Genomic DNA, 13,809 nt, shown 5'->3' with positions numbered 1-13,809 from the left:
ACTGGTAGTGCTGAGCTGCTTTTTGCTAGAAAGGTGGTGAGGAGGAGAGCAGAACATACGTTTTTGTAGACACTGGCCTACTCTGGTAGCCCATCATTAGTAATCCATGTGTTGGTCTGCAGCAGACCTTCCTGATGGTGCTCATATTGCCAGCTCCAGAAGATGCTTGCTGTCCTGTGCTGTGCAGCTGTTCTTTCAAAATACAGAAAAAGGAGACAGAAAAGTGTTTGTACATGTTGTGTAGCAGCAGAAGCAATTCTGGAAGAGGTGTCCTCTTGCTTGCTGGCTTCTAGGCCAAGGGATGGGGATTACAGCCCAGGGTGCCTGTTAGCAGCTTTGCTGAAAGATGTGTGAGCAGATGCTGTGTGTACTGAACCTAATCTCTGTCCTCTAGGTTTGAGAGCACTGTGCAGGTTGGCAAACTGCAGGACCTTATCAACCGAAGTAAGATGGCGAGGTGTAGAGGGCGATTTGTTTGCCCGGTCATTCTGTACAAGGGAAAGGTAAAGCTCCATGGGTTACCTGTCTGCACTTAGAAAATTACCTTTCTCCCTGCCCTGGGAACTGCCTTCACCTCTTCAGCTGGTTGTCACCTTTCTGAACACTGTAAAAATCTGTCCTTAGGTACAAGCAGCCAGCCTGTAGTAGTAGGTAGCGTTTGCTGTCTAGGCTGCATAAATCATCTGTGGAGACTTCATGCTGTTTTACCTCTCCAGGTCATGAGCATTGCACCAGAGAGCTCACATTTTCTCCGTAGGTATGTCCCTGCTGAGTGACCAAAGATATGTGGCCTTGGAGAGGGGAAAGACTTTTTGCCCCTTACTTGTCCCAGCAGGGAGCTCCCTTTGAATAACCTTTCTCTCTTTAGAGAAGTTTTCCCTTGTCTGTTCCCTGGGGAGACAAGGCTGCATAAATGGTCTTATGAATGTGTGGGCTTGTCTGCAAGGGGATCTGTAAGAAAGTGAAATTAGATTAATTTTTGTGTGGATTACTTAAACTGAAGCCCTGTAGGAGCAGTCTCATTTAGAGTTTTAAGTAGCTTAATTCAGTTTTCTTAGTTCAATTTAGAAACGCTGTATGAATAGCAAAATCATACCTGGGACAATTTTAATCTGGCTTGACTAAAACCATCATGGGCTGAACCTACTGACCTTTTTCTGCAGGAGGGAGCTGCCTGGAGCCATACTAGGACCATCCATAGTCTTATTCACAGGAATGTGGAAGCAGGGCTCAAGCAGGGTATTACCAGAGCATGGGCATTGCTAACTTGGTAGAAACTGATTGTATTAGTGAATTGGAGAATGGGAGGTGAAAATGTGATGTAATACTGGCTACAGATAAAGCCACTTGGGAGTTTGATGTGTTTGGAGAGCTCCATCTGGACTAGGGGTGTGGGGGAGACTGCTGAGAGGTGGTAGCTGTAGGTACCGGCCATGGCTCTGTAAGGTGACAGTGAAGGGGCCAGAGGCCTGGGAAGGGGAAGACCCTTGGAGCAGGAGTGGTTAATCACAGCCTCTTCCCCCAGCATATCTGCAGATCAGCGACGCTGGCCGGCTGGGGCGAGCTCTACGGGCGCACTGGCTACAACTACATCTTCTCAGGTGAGTGAGGAGACATTTCTCACTGCCTGATGAGGTGGGTCAGTGCTGTGACAGTGACCTGCACACAAGAGCCAACTTCCTGAGAGCCCACGTGGACCTGCTTGTATCAAACCCTGTGTAACAGAGCAAAGACTGAAATCTCATGTCCAGGCACCATGCTGCAGGACAGTGCCATAGCTCATAAGAAGCAGTGACAAAAGAACTTGAGGTTGAAGTTAACTTGGGTTATGGGAAGTGTGTAAGCAGCCCAAAGGATCCAGGGTACTGATTCCTAAACATGAGGACTGGGAATAATGGAAGAAAGAGGGTAAGAAGTTGCTGTTGCTTGGCTGATCTTTGGGAATCAAATCCTGCTAATGGTGAGTTATACTGGACTCTAGAGGAAGCTTTTCAGGTGATTGTTGGGTATCTGTAGTGTGGGAGCTGAAGCTTGGCTTAATGAAGCACTCTGTAGCACTTCTGGGGTGTCCTTCTGTCTGGCAGTAATGGGGTTGATCTGTCTACGTCCTTTGCAATGACAAGGGAGGAGTGGGTCACATTAGAAAACAGGTTTTTCAGGAAGAGGAAATATGGGAGCTATGGAGAGCACACGTGTGGAGAGAGGGTGCCAAACCAGGACCTTTCTGGACACGTGCATGTCTTGTCAGATTGAGTTGGCTTACACAAGCTTCAGTTCATAATGCCTTCCTTGCAGGAGGTTCTGATGATGCCTGGGCAGATGCAGAAGACATTTCAGAGGAAGATTCTGCACTTAGGTTTGTATGCATCACTGGGATGGGGGAAAAAGGGAGTTTGGACCAAAGCTGACTGTCATAGTCCCTCAATTCTGACTCAAAGCTGTGGAGACAAGGCTCATGCCATGTGGCTTCTGACTGGAAGCAGTTCAGGGCGGAACTATGGCAGTGTTGTGCAGGGAATAAATGTGGTCAGTCTTCCATGCTCATCTTGCCTTATTCTGCCTTGCAGAAATGCAGACTCCCAGTTGTTTGACAAGGTCAGAGGGCACGACATCAAGCTGCTTCGGTACCTGTCTGTCCGCTACATCTGTGACCTGATGGTGGAAAACAAGAAGGTGAAGTTTGGCTTGAAGTGAGTCTGGGTTCATTTGTTCTTCTGCAGGCGTTGGATCAAAGCTAATATAGCCCTTACATGTGAACTGTTGTTGGGCCTGCACTCAGCAACCTGGGAGCAGCCCTTGGAAGAGTCCTACAGCAGCATCAGTCAGTTGATGCTGTAAAGAGAACCCCATGATTTTAGGCCAGAGGAAGCTGTACCAATGGGCAAGAGAGCTGCTTTCACTTGTTTGCCACTGTCTGACTCAGTTTTCTCTGTAGAGCTTGTGGTGATGTGAGTCACCCCATTAGGGAGTAAAGGAGCCCTCTGCTTGAGTATAGGAACAGGTAGGGGTGTATCTCCTTTCCAGAGGAAAGCTTTAGTGTTTTGGGGCTACATCTGTTTATTGGGATATATTCAGTATGCTCTGCCCCTGCTCACTCCTGAGTCAAATCACTGTGCAGGAAGATGCATCAGGTAGATTTTGAGTGCTAAGAATCTCCTTGAAAAACACTCTACCAATGTCTGCTGCTTTCCTCTTGTCCTCCGCAGTGTGACGTCTTCTGAGAAGGTGGACAAAGCTCAACGTTATGCTGATTTCACACTTCTCTCCATCCCATATCCAGGTACAGGACTGATGTCCAGAGGGACTCCCAAGGGACAGGTGACAATCCGTTTCTGGGGACTGGGATCTACCTATGTGTGTGTGTGTGGTGAAATGCCTGTGACTTGCTGAATGCTGCCTGTGCTCCCTCTGGAGAGAAGCTCTTTTAAACTGAGAACCATATGACCAATCCAGATGCTCTGGGGGTGTCAGCCAGCATTAGGAACTCTTTGAGGTGGCAAAATAATTTCTCAGCAGTTCTAATGAACTCAAGCGTGGAGAAAAAGTCCCAGAGGTGGAGCTGGGGTTAAGATGGCTGTTGAGACCCCTGCAACTCCAAAGTACTACTTGATGCAAAACATACACCTTGCTCTGTGTTTTGTATAAACCCCAATTCATAAGGCTATTTTCCAGCCCTAGTGTTCCAGAGCACCACTGTGAGATGCTCTCAGGGCTGGGGAGAACCTGTTAACCTGAGCCTGCAGAGCATTCCAGCCTGTCCCTGGCTATGTTCGTCCCTGTGATCACTGCTGGGTCAGTTGCTGCACTCTTACTTCAGAAGAGCTGAAGGTTTCTGCCTGCCTGCTGATGTCAGGCTCGGAGGTAGGACTGGAGGAGAGGCTGCTGGGCTGGAGTCTGTCTGCAAGACCTCAAGCACAAAGAAAGGGAGAGGAGGAAAAAAGACAAAACAAACCGCAAAACTGTCGTGGGCGATCGAAACCCAGACTTTTCCTTGATTACTCATTGTTGCCCTTAAGCATGTTATTTTTGTACTTTTTTAAAAAGAGTCTTTTTCCTTTCATATACAAATTAGTGACGATTCAGAGAAGCTGCATTAAGGCTTCTGTTGAGTTTGCCCTGCAGAGGCATACGGGAACAGGAGGATTACTGGTTTCTGGAGCACATGGCACAGGTGTATGTTGCTGCCGCAGCAAACTGAGGCAGTGTGCACAGGGCTTCTGTAGGGCTTGTAAAGAATGAGGAAGAAGTGCTTCTACAGACTTGTAGAATTGTTGCAATGCTTCTAGCAGCTCTTCACTGCCATGTTACAGCTAAACCTTATAAAACTGGAAAAATTCTCCCTGCAGATGCTGCCTGATTTCAGCAGTGCTGTTCCAGAGGGGAACGTTGTCATTCCGGTAAATCTAAGGCATACATACCTAAAGATCAGCAACCCCTCTGGTTTCTGGCCAAATGCCATGATATGTTCTTATTGATGTTCCCAGGTTAGCAATGGAAGACTTTCTATTTTATAATTTGTCTCTAAAGTTATTCTGAGATCCTGTTTTCTCAGGTGAGCGAAGCAGCGTCCAGACATGACTGTCTAGGATGAATGAACTGTATTAAAATGGAGTATGTGTAGAAGCTTTTTTGTTTTCCAGTGCAGAAAGGCTGGTGTTTTTAGATGCCAATACTTACTGCCATCATTCCCCATTCTTTGATTTAACCCATTGTTTAATTGGAGTTAAATGTCCACTGACACTTTGCTTCCTGACACTTGTATTTTCAAGGCTAGTCCTGTCCTCGCACAGAGATACTATTTTTTCACCATTGAAGTTGCTTGTGACTTTGCAGGGCAGGAATCATTGCCTGTGTTCAGTGCCTGGCACGGGGGTGTCTTGGTAATGTGAGCACCGTGGTGCTAGGCCATGCACAGCACCTTGGGAGAGGTTGTTTTGTGTAGCCTGGAGGCAGCCGCAGTGCTAATGGTGCTGCTCAGCTGTGACTAAGTGACTGCAGTTTGCTGCAGAGACTTCAAACAGTTGTTTGAGAAGAGTGGAGCCAGAGGACAAAAACATCAGGAAGGGAGGGCCTGGGGGAACCTTGGAAGTGGTTGTGTACCTGCTTCCTTCAGATGGGGCAGGTTGTGTGTTTGGAAGAGGAGACTTAAATGTGAGAGAAATCACAGCTCTCTCTGACAGAGCCCTTTCTTGTTACCTGCAGCAGATGCCCTCTGAAGGCTGGCTTTCCCCAGGGCTCTGCCAGCACCTCCTTTTGCTGCTTCCTTCTCACTCAGCATGTCAGGCTGATGCCTTAGATCTGTACCAAAGTCAGTGGCCCTGGAAAGCATAGCTCCTTGGTGAACCCTTTTGTTTGGGAAAGAATGAAATCAGTCCCTCAGACTCCACGTTTGCTGTGTGTTTGGAGTTTGCCCTTTGCTGTTTGAGTGTGTTCACTGCTGAGTGCTCTGTGTTGGTGTTGCTGGGAGGCCATGCTGCAGACTGTTCTGATGATTACTGCTCTTCTCTTCCCTCAGGCAGAGGTTTTGATTGGTGCTCTGAAGCCCGGGGCTGCCAGCACTTCCAGTCCCACAGGGCTCTCCACTTGTTAGATACCAGTTAGCTGATTATTAGTTCATTATCTCTTTTTCCTTGCAGGATGTGAATTTTTTAAGGAGTACAAAGACCGGGATTATACAGCTGAAGGTCTCATATTTAACTGGAAACAGGTACATGCTGTTACAAAATGAGGAGCTGTGGGCTTTACTGGGCTTAAGTCTTGCCTCAGAGTTCCTGAATGACAGTGTGTGTGTCATGTGCTCATTTCTGACCACGAGGAGGAAACCAGCAGGACAAACAAAACAGATAGTGAATGTTCCAAGTTATTTGCTGTAAAAAGTTTATGTAAGAGAAGTGAATTATTATCCTGAAGTCCAGAATGCTTGACCTCTCCTGGGGGGTATGGGTTGCTCCTCTTTTTGAGTTGGATGTCTTATTGGCAGCCTCTCTTCTCGGTTCTGTCTTCAAATTCTGTCTCCTGCTGAGGGAGGTGGTTGGGTGAGTGGAGCAGCCCTACAGGAAGTCAGCATCTAATGTGCCTTGTCCCTGACTTTCACTGGTGGGAGCACAGAAAACCTCCTTTTGTTCTAAGAGGCTATGAGTTAATTCTTCCCATGGCAGGTTTTTGCATCCAAAGATGCTTTGCTTAGACATTTTCTTCTAGGTGCACTATTTAGCATTTGTTGGTTTACTTTCTCTGGAAAAATACTGCCTTCAAGTCCTGGCTTTTCTCTGACCAGTTGTGTTTGGCTTTTTTGCAGGATTACGTAGATGCTCCATTAAGTATCCCAGTCTCTCTGACCCAATCTCTGAATATTGATTGGAGTGAGTACCAGGTGAGCCAAGGAGGTGTCTCTATGAGAGGTCAGAGATTCATTCAGGAAGGGTTTGAAGTCTGATTTCCTCCTGTTGCTGTAATCTGGCTCACTTCAAACCATCCCAGTGGGAGCAAGGCTGCTCACTTGACTGCTCAGAGTGGCAGTGAAGATCCTGTATCCAAAAGCTCCATGGCTTGGTCTGTCCTGAGGCAGCTGACTATAATGTCAGATCTTTTCCTTTTTGTAACTTGCACAAAGGCTGCAATCCATTAGGGAAATCTGTCACTAACAAAGGTGAGGAACATGCCAGGGAAGGGAAAGCAGTATGACTTGCTCACAGGCTTAGCTAGGCATGTGGGCAGGCTTCTTTGTCTGTGGAGAATCTTGGGAAAGGTCATCTTTCCCTTGTGTGAGCAGTAGCCAAGTGACAAGGCACCATCTTCATGGGTGTGCAGGGAGCCTCTCCCAGGAGCAGAGTAGAAAATCCTAATTGCCCATAGCACATCTCACTTCCTGATTACTGTGACAGCATCACAAGTAGTAATTGAACTCTTCTGTTTGTCCAAGCTTTGAGGTTTACCTTTGTTCATGCCAGGGAGCATCACTTTGTACGGCTGATTAGGCTGTTCCATTTCACACATCAGTGGACCTGCCAGTCCCCCAGGTTTGGTGATGATTGACTGTGCTGGAGCGTGTCACACTGCTCTGCAGCTGGATGCTTCACAGAGCTAGCAGAGCTCCCTGTGCTTTGCCAAGGTTTGCCAGTTGTGATGGAAATGATGTCTGAGTCCCAGCACAAGGAGAATCACAGAAAAGTAGCTTGCGGTGTTGAGGGAGAACTAGTGAGGCCACAGCTTGTTTATGGTTGGAACTTTGTTCACTAGAATACTAAGCAGCCAGTATTTTTAAAAGGATATTAAAAATTGAAGAGGGTGTAATAAATTAGGTGCAGAAATTATCTGAGGACTGGAGAAGGTGCTTCACTTCAAGCTAAAGTTTGCAGTCTCTTTAGCTGATCACAAGGGTGATGGAGAGTTGACTTGATTAATGTGTAAGTACATTTGTAGGGAGAAAATACTAATTCTGAAGTACTCTTCAATGTGGGAAGAAGAAGCAGCACAGGAAGCAATATCTAGGGTCTGAAATCAGACCTTCAAATAAGGAAAAGCAATCTTGCATGTTGTTTTTGAGGATGATCTGGAGAGTGCTGTCAGAGGAGCAGTGAGCTGTCACCCCTAGCTGAGGTGCTTCTCTGGGCAGAGCTGTTGCCAAGTGCAAGCTTCAGGGTGTGTGTGTGGCAGCTGAACACAACTTTGTGGTACAGAGAGATCAGTCTGGACGATCAGATGATTCCTTCTGGCATAAGCACAAGACCAGACTGAACTGGGCAGATAAAAGACTTTGGAGGGATGTGTTTTTCTGGCTCATGCTGAGTGTCCCCCCCCCCACTTTCCTACTGCTTTGTTCCTGTGCAGGGATTTCAGCAGGGCGATGCCTTCTTTGTGTGACATTTGTCTTAAGTGTGGTCTCATGCACATATTGGCACATCCAAGCACACAGCAAGTGTTCTGTTGCTGGGGATCAGATGTCATTTACACCACTAACACTGTCATGATGAAACATGTGGCCCTCTCCTCACCTTTTCCTTGCCACTGCTATCCCATTTTCCTGCAGAAGTCTGGTGCCTGTCTGGAGCAGCTGGGAGTGGCTCCACAGATAGCCTGTTGGGGCCATTTACAAGGGTCAGAGCCTTTTGGGCAAAGTGGGTTGTGGAAAGAGGCTGCTGACCTGATCCTGCTCCCCCCTCATGCTGTTTGTGTCCCCTGCACAGTGCAGAGCTGCACTGTGGCTGCTGAGCCCTTCGGCCTCTGGGGTTAGGGTGGTGTTTGCTGGCTCACGTTGGGCTCCTTGAGCATGGTCTGCCCAGAGCTTTGGGGCTGCAGGCACACAGGGTCTGTGCCACCCAGGCAGACAGGAGACATGGCCTTTTATTTTTCCCCACCTGGTCTGTTGTCCCAAAGTGCCTTTTGCAGAGGATGTGGGGAGTAGTTAGAGCACCAAGCAAGTCTGTCGCTTGGAGGAATGGCCACAGGGTTGTATCTGCTCTGCTGTTGTTCTGGAGAGAGAAGCCAAGAGCATGGTGGGCTCAGACCTGCAGTGGGCAGATCCTTACCGTCAACATTTCTCTTTCTGTGTAGAGCTGGGACCTCGTGCAACAGACACAGAACTACCTGAAGCTGCTGATCTCCATCATCAATAGTGATGGTAAAGTAAACTCCCTGCTCCCAGCAGCCTAACTGGAACAGTTGCTTTCTGTGGAAGAACAGCTGATGGATTAGTGCCACTGTGGATCAGTTCCCAGCTGCTTTATAGAGTTTCACTTCTCTTCCTGCAAGACAGGGTGACAGACCTAGCAGCTCAGGGCTCCAGCTTCCCTCCTTGAGGGGGGAGCTCCTGATCCCTTGAAGACCCTCTCTTCCTGGGGGTGGAAGGATATCTGAAAGCTTTACCTAAGGTTTTACTGCTTTAAAGCTGAAGAGAACAAATGTTTGTTCCCCTCCTCACTGACTCTTGCTCTATATTTGCTGAACATCTGTGTTTTGTCCCCCCAACCTGGGATCTCATTAGGTGTCTATTTAAGAGCCCTTTCCATCCTCCATCATCACAGCCATCCCAACCCCTTGAAGAGAGTGTATTGCTCTAGGTGGGCATTCCTCTGGGCACTCTGTGCCTGGCACTGTTGGATAGGTGGAGTCATGGCTGGCTCTGCCACCTCAGCCAGCTGCAGACTTTGCAGTGGCTGTTCTGCTGGGACATGCTGTGAGTTTTCTGGAGAGACAGGAGTGGTGTGTGCCTCTGCTCAGCATGTATCAGTAGGAGGGCTGGTGAGGCTGCAGAAATGTTCTGTTGGAGCACATCCATCTCTGATGTGGGGATAGATTGTGCTAGTGGGTTGCAGCTGGGTAGGTGTATGTCTGGGTAGCAAAGTAATGTTCATACCTAGTGACTTCATGTCCTAAGCAGCTGTCAGAACCAGGACAGCACATCAGCTGGGGCTGCTGACAACCCAGGACACTCTGAGCAATTTGTTGGCTGCTGTATTCAAGACGAAATGTTCTGGCCTGGTGGCTGAGCTCTGCTCTTGAGCCCAGGCTGTGGGGATGCAGGGTAGCTTGTCACTACAGATTTGCCATAAAGCCATTCTTGTTGTTACAACATCCTTTTTTTCCCCCCCTTCTTCTTACCCCCACCTGGAACAGATGACAGTGGGCTCCTGGTGCACTGTATATCTGGCTGGGATCGAACTCCTCTCTTCATCTCCTTGCTGCGCCTCTCCCTGTGGGCTGTGAGTACCTGGCTGACCTGCTCTGCTTCTGGGGGTGCTTGCTTGGAGAGGGAGTGATCAAGTCACCAGGGCATGGTGGAACAGTTAATGTTCCTTTTGACTGCCTTGCCTTCAGAGAGTGTAGTTTGGCTTTGCCGTGGTGCCCAACATGCTGTCCTGCCATCAGGCACGGTATCACAGGCACATGGAGCAAGCTGGACACCCTGGATCACTGTGACAGTTTTCCGTAGACTGTGAGTTCTCAAGTCCCAATCTCCAGGCCTGCTACCTGAAAGCTGCTCTCATTTGCTTTGCAGGATGGGCTGATCCATGCATCCCTGGAGCCATCAGAGATTCTCTACCTGACAGTGGCCTATGACTGGTTTCTCTTTGGGTAGGCAAACTAAGTTGTACTTGCACATGCATCCCTGCACTGCAGAGGAGAAGCCTTCTGGGGTCATCTGTGGTGATTGCTCACAACCAAAGGCGGATGTTGGGGCAGCTCCCAATGAACTGTGACAAGAGGGATGCCTTTTCTTTACCTGGAGGCTCAGGCTGTTCTTGACACTTGTACTCCTCTGCTGATTCTGGCTTCCAGCATGTGACTGAGCTTCCCTTGCTCTCTTTCCAGGCACATGTTAGTCGATCGACTCAGTAAAGGAGAAGAGGTGAGTGTCTGGTGTGGGGCAGTGGCTGAGTACTGCATTATGCTCTCAGGGCACTTGTTTATGGTAGCAGCATTCACTGCCTACTTCTGGTAATATCTCAGTGGTCTGGCTGGGCCAAAAGATTTTCCAAAAGATTGGAAAAATGAGGTAGGAGTCTTGCCCCATCACTTCCTAATGTATAAGGTGTGGGAATGCTTTTCTCTCAGGCCATGGTTTGGTTGGTGGGTGTCAGTCCTGCCACTTTCCTTGCAGTGACATTAGTGTTGAGGTCCGTGGTGCAAGGGTGCTGGGACTTGCTGTTCAGCTGAGTGGTGAGAAGGGAAGCTTAAGGCCTGGGAACTTGGAAATAAAGCTGTGTAGTCTTGTGTGCTTGTCCTGAGTGCCAGCCCTCCTGCCTGACTGCTGCAGCTGCGTGTGGCTGCCTTGTCCTTGCAAGCTTGTGGAGCACCTTGTGCTGGTTCCAGGGTGTGTGTTTGGCAGGGTGTATCTGTGAGTGCACAGATGGGGCTGGGATGCAGTTAAGATTAGTGGAACTAATTCTCTTGAAATCTTTCACTGTTTAACAGCAAAAAGTGTTTGCTCTGACTATAGTTGCAATACACTGCAACATCATTTTTGGATAGAGAACAAGAGGTGGGGAGTATGTCTCATGCTGTTGCTAATCCTTTACTTACTCAGACTCTCACCTCACTAGGGAATCCCCAGCCTCTGAACAGCAGAGGCAGGACCCTGGCCTATTTTCCATCTTTCAGGAATCCAGGACTCCTGTATTAATTTTCTTCCTCCCATCCATTCCTTTCCCAGAGCTCTGCTGGCTCGAGCCTGGCAGCTCTGCTCTGGTGCCTGCTTGCCCAAGGCCAGAGTGGGTAGCTGGAGCAGGAGAGGGGGTGCCTGGCTGCCTCGAGCACCCCCTGCTCCCTGCAGCAGAGGGGCTCAGCTCTTTGCAGGTCCTGGGGTGGCAGTGGCACAGCAGGGCGAGGGCTGCGGGGCTGTGAGCTTGGGACTGCAGGTGCTGAGGTGAAGCACGTGGCTCTGGCCTTTCTAGTCCTGCAGGGTGTGCTGCTGACCTGGGTGTGTGGGGAGCATCTCTCTTCCCTCTGCACTGATGGCATGAGTACCTGCTGTGTGCTTCGGGCATGTGTGCAAGGTGTTAATAAGGAGTCTTGTCGTGCACCTTCCTTCCTGGGCCTCCCTCGTGACAGAGAACAGAGGGTCAGCTTAACGTGTAAGAGGAGGCCCAGGATGGGATGGTGGCAGCCCATTGCAGACTGGAGGCTGATAGCTTCAGATTTCTTGCTATCTCCTCCCTGCCAGCACCTCCCCACCGAGAGAAGAGGCTGCATGGAGCCTCGGCTTCATTCCTGAACCGCTCTTTTCTCTCCCTTTGCTCAGATTTTCTTTTTCTGCTTCAATTTTCTGAAGCACATCACCTCTGAGGAGTTCTCTGCTGTGAAGTCGCAGAGGTAAGGAGCCCATGTCTGCTGCTGCATGGGCTGCAGAGCCAGGGAGCTTGTTAGTGCTGTTCCTTTGGGGAGATGGAAGCCCTGGTGTCCTGGCCCAGTTTTCTTTAATTTATTCTGCACTCTGAAGGCTGCAAAATGGGGCCGAGGCTTGGGAGTTGCCATGTTGTGCTCTGAAAAATTGTCCATGCTGAAATGTCCTCTCTGCTTAATGACTGACCGTGGCTGCTTTAGCACAGATGAGCCCAGAGATGTGTGAGCAGGCTGCTCAGCAAGCTCCATCAGGCACTGCTGGGGGGAGTGGAGTGGCTGGTCTTTAACAGAGCACTAAACATTAACCCTGTTTCAGGAGGGGTAGAAAGAAAGAAAGCCCACCCTGGAGGCTCTGAATAAGCACGTCTGCCTGCAGCCTGTTGCCACCCTCTCAAAATCGGGGTGTGTGGGCTGGGACTGTTAGGAGGGTCTATCTGCACACTGGCCCCATCCCCTCCCTTCTGCCCCTGCACAGCTGACTCCCCACTGCCCTGATCCACTTTGTGTTGCAGAGATCTGGCCATGGCCAGCCTCCGTGGCAGCCCTGGAGCATGACTCAGGTACCTTTTGTCTTTCCTTCCCCAGAAGGAAGAGTTTGCCACCCAGCTTCACCCTGGAAGAGATCTGCATGCTCAGTGAGTGCTGCTGCCAAGCATCAGCACCCCTGGGTGCTGGTAATGGTTGATCCCTTGGGGGCTTGGGTTCCCAGCACCAAGGTGTCTACAAATGGGTATGCTTTCCTTGGGGCTTCCAGGAACGTGGCCCCAGGACATGGGGGAAATGTCTTGCTGAAAGAGAGAGAAAATGAGCGAGGCCAAGCAGGCCCTCAGGTAGTTCTGTTTTGTTTTCTCTAGAGCAGAGAGACCGAGGCAGCACCACAAGTCTGAGCAGCGACTTCTCCCTGGGGATGGAAAGTTCTCCTGGAGCAGCTGGGAGCTTCACCTATGAAGCAGTGGAGCTGATGCCAGCAGGAGCACAGGCTCAAGCAGCATGGTGAGAAGATAACCATGTTGTGGGCTGGAGAACAAAAATTGCAGGCTCTGAGCACAGTAGAAAAGATACCTCTGAAGTCCCTCACCCTCCAGGTCTGAGCTTGCAGGTTCCTTGCAGTGGAGGGAGGAATTTGGCTCTTCAGAGGCTTTGCTGCAACTTGTGCTACAGAACTTCTGCACCAAAAATTCGATATCACCCCATGTTAAAGACTTGTCAGGCTTCTGCAGGGATTTCTCCCCTGATGAGAGCAAAGCAGTTTTGCTTCACTTTCACCAGTTTCACTGTTAACTGCATCCAGAAGGGATCTCATTACTTTTAAATGGTGGTTCCAAACTGCCAGAAAAATTACATTTGGCAGCAGCCTCCCCGGGGAAAAATGGAGACAAAGTTTAGCTGCCCTAAAATTAAGCTCAATCAGTTTATGGAAGAGATGATACAGGGCACTGTTTGCAGTTGGTGGTAGGTGAGCTGGATGGCCAAATAGCCGGTCTAAACTTTAGCCCCTCTAACAGCACAAGGTGTGTGAGCTGAAAGCATGTAGCTGCCTGCAGCACTGCTTAGAGAAACTTCTGGGAGAGAACATGGAATTCTCAGTGCTCCCTGTTGACAGAGGGTCCCCTAGGACTCCCCTGGGGTTGCCAGTGGCTGTCTGGAAGCAGGGCTGGGGAAGGTGTCTGGTGACTCTGCTGCTCTGGGTTGGGCGTTGTGTTGCTTGTGGAGTTTCTGCTGCTGATTTGGGATTTCAGAACCTTGCTGCAGGGTTGCCCCTCTCAGTTTAATTTTTCTCTCCTCTCCCTCAGCACATGTGAAGATGCTATTTTACATTGCAATTATTTTAAATTAAATCTGGGTTGTGCTGGAGGCAGTTGGAAGCCTTCAGGGACTGAGCCTGCAGCCATGCTAGTGGCAGCAGACCTCACTAAAGCACATTGTGGTTCAATTTATAAAATGCTGAAGAGGGGAAGAGAGAATCTT

At 49.3% G+C, this 13,809-nt stretch overlaps 1 protein-coding gene across 2 annotated transcripts in view; it reads left to right on the top strand.

The window, feature by feature from the left end:
* Nucleotides 1-13,809, top strand: part of MTMR14 (myotubularin related protein 14) — a 31,403-nt gene that overhangs the window by 4,377 nt on the left and 13,217 nt on the right. For both annotated transcript variants that reach the window (XM_051627961.1, XM_051627960.1), the window contains exons 3-16: nucleotides 395-503; nucleotides 1,526-1,601; nucleotides 2,296-2,356; nucleotides 2,568-2,690; nucleotides 3,207-3,280; nucleotides 5,637-5,707; nucleotides 6,299-6,373; nucleotides 8,554-8,620; nucleotides 9,616-9,701; nucleotides 9,998-10,074; nucleotides 10,312-10,348; nucleotides 11,741-11,811; nucleotides 12,427-12,476; nucleotides 12,696-12,834. In XM_051627961.1, the coding sequence (XP_051483921.1) occupies nucleotides 395-503; nucleotides 1,526-1,601; nucleotides 2,296-2,356; nucleotides 2,568-2,690; nucleotides 3,207-3,280; nucleotides 5,637-5,707; nucleotides 6,299-6,373; nucleotides 8,554-8,620; nucleotides 9,616-9,701; nucleotides 9,998-10,074; nucleotides 10,312-10,348; nucleotides 11,741-11,811; nucleotides 12,427-12,476; nucleotides 12,696-12,834 (1,116 nt within the window). The remainder of the gene's footprint in view (nucleotides 1-394; nucleotides 504-1,525; nucleotides 1,602-2,295; nucleotides 2,357-2,567; nucleotides 2,691-3,206; nucleotides 3,281-5,636; nucleotides 5,708-6,298; nucleotides 6,374-8,553; nucleotides 8,621-9,615; nucleotides 9,702-9,997; nucleotides 10,075-10,311; nucleotides 10,349-11,740; nucleotides 11,812-12,426; nucleotides 12,477-12,695; nucleotides 12,835-13,809) is intronic.

This window comes from Apus apus, chromosome 9 (genome assembly GCF_020740795.1).
Source record: "Apus apus isolate bApuApu2 chromosome 9, bApuApu2.pri.cur, whole genome shotgun sequence".
NCBI classification, from domain to species: Eukaryota; Metazoa; Chordata; class Aves; order Apodiformes; family Apodidae; genus Apus; species Apus apus.
Note: the sequence above shows the minus strand (reverse complement) of the source record. Positions and strands in the feature narration are given on the sequence as shown.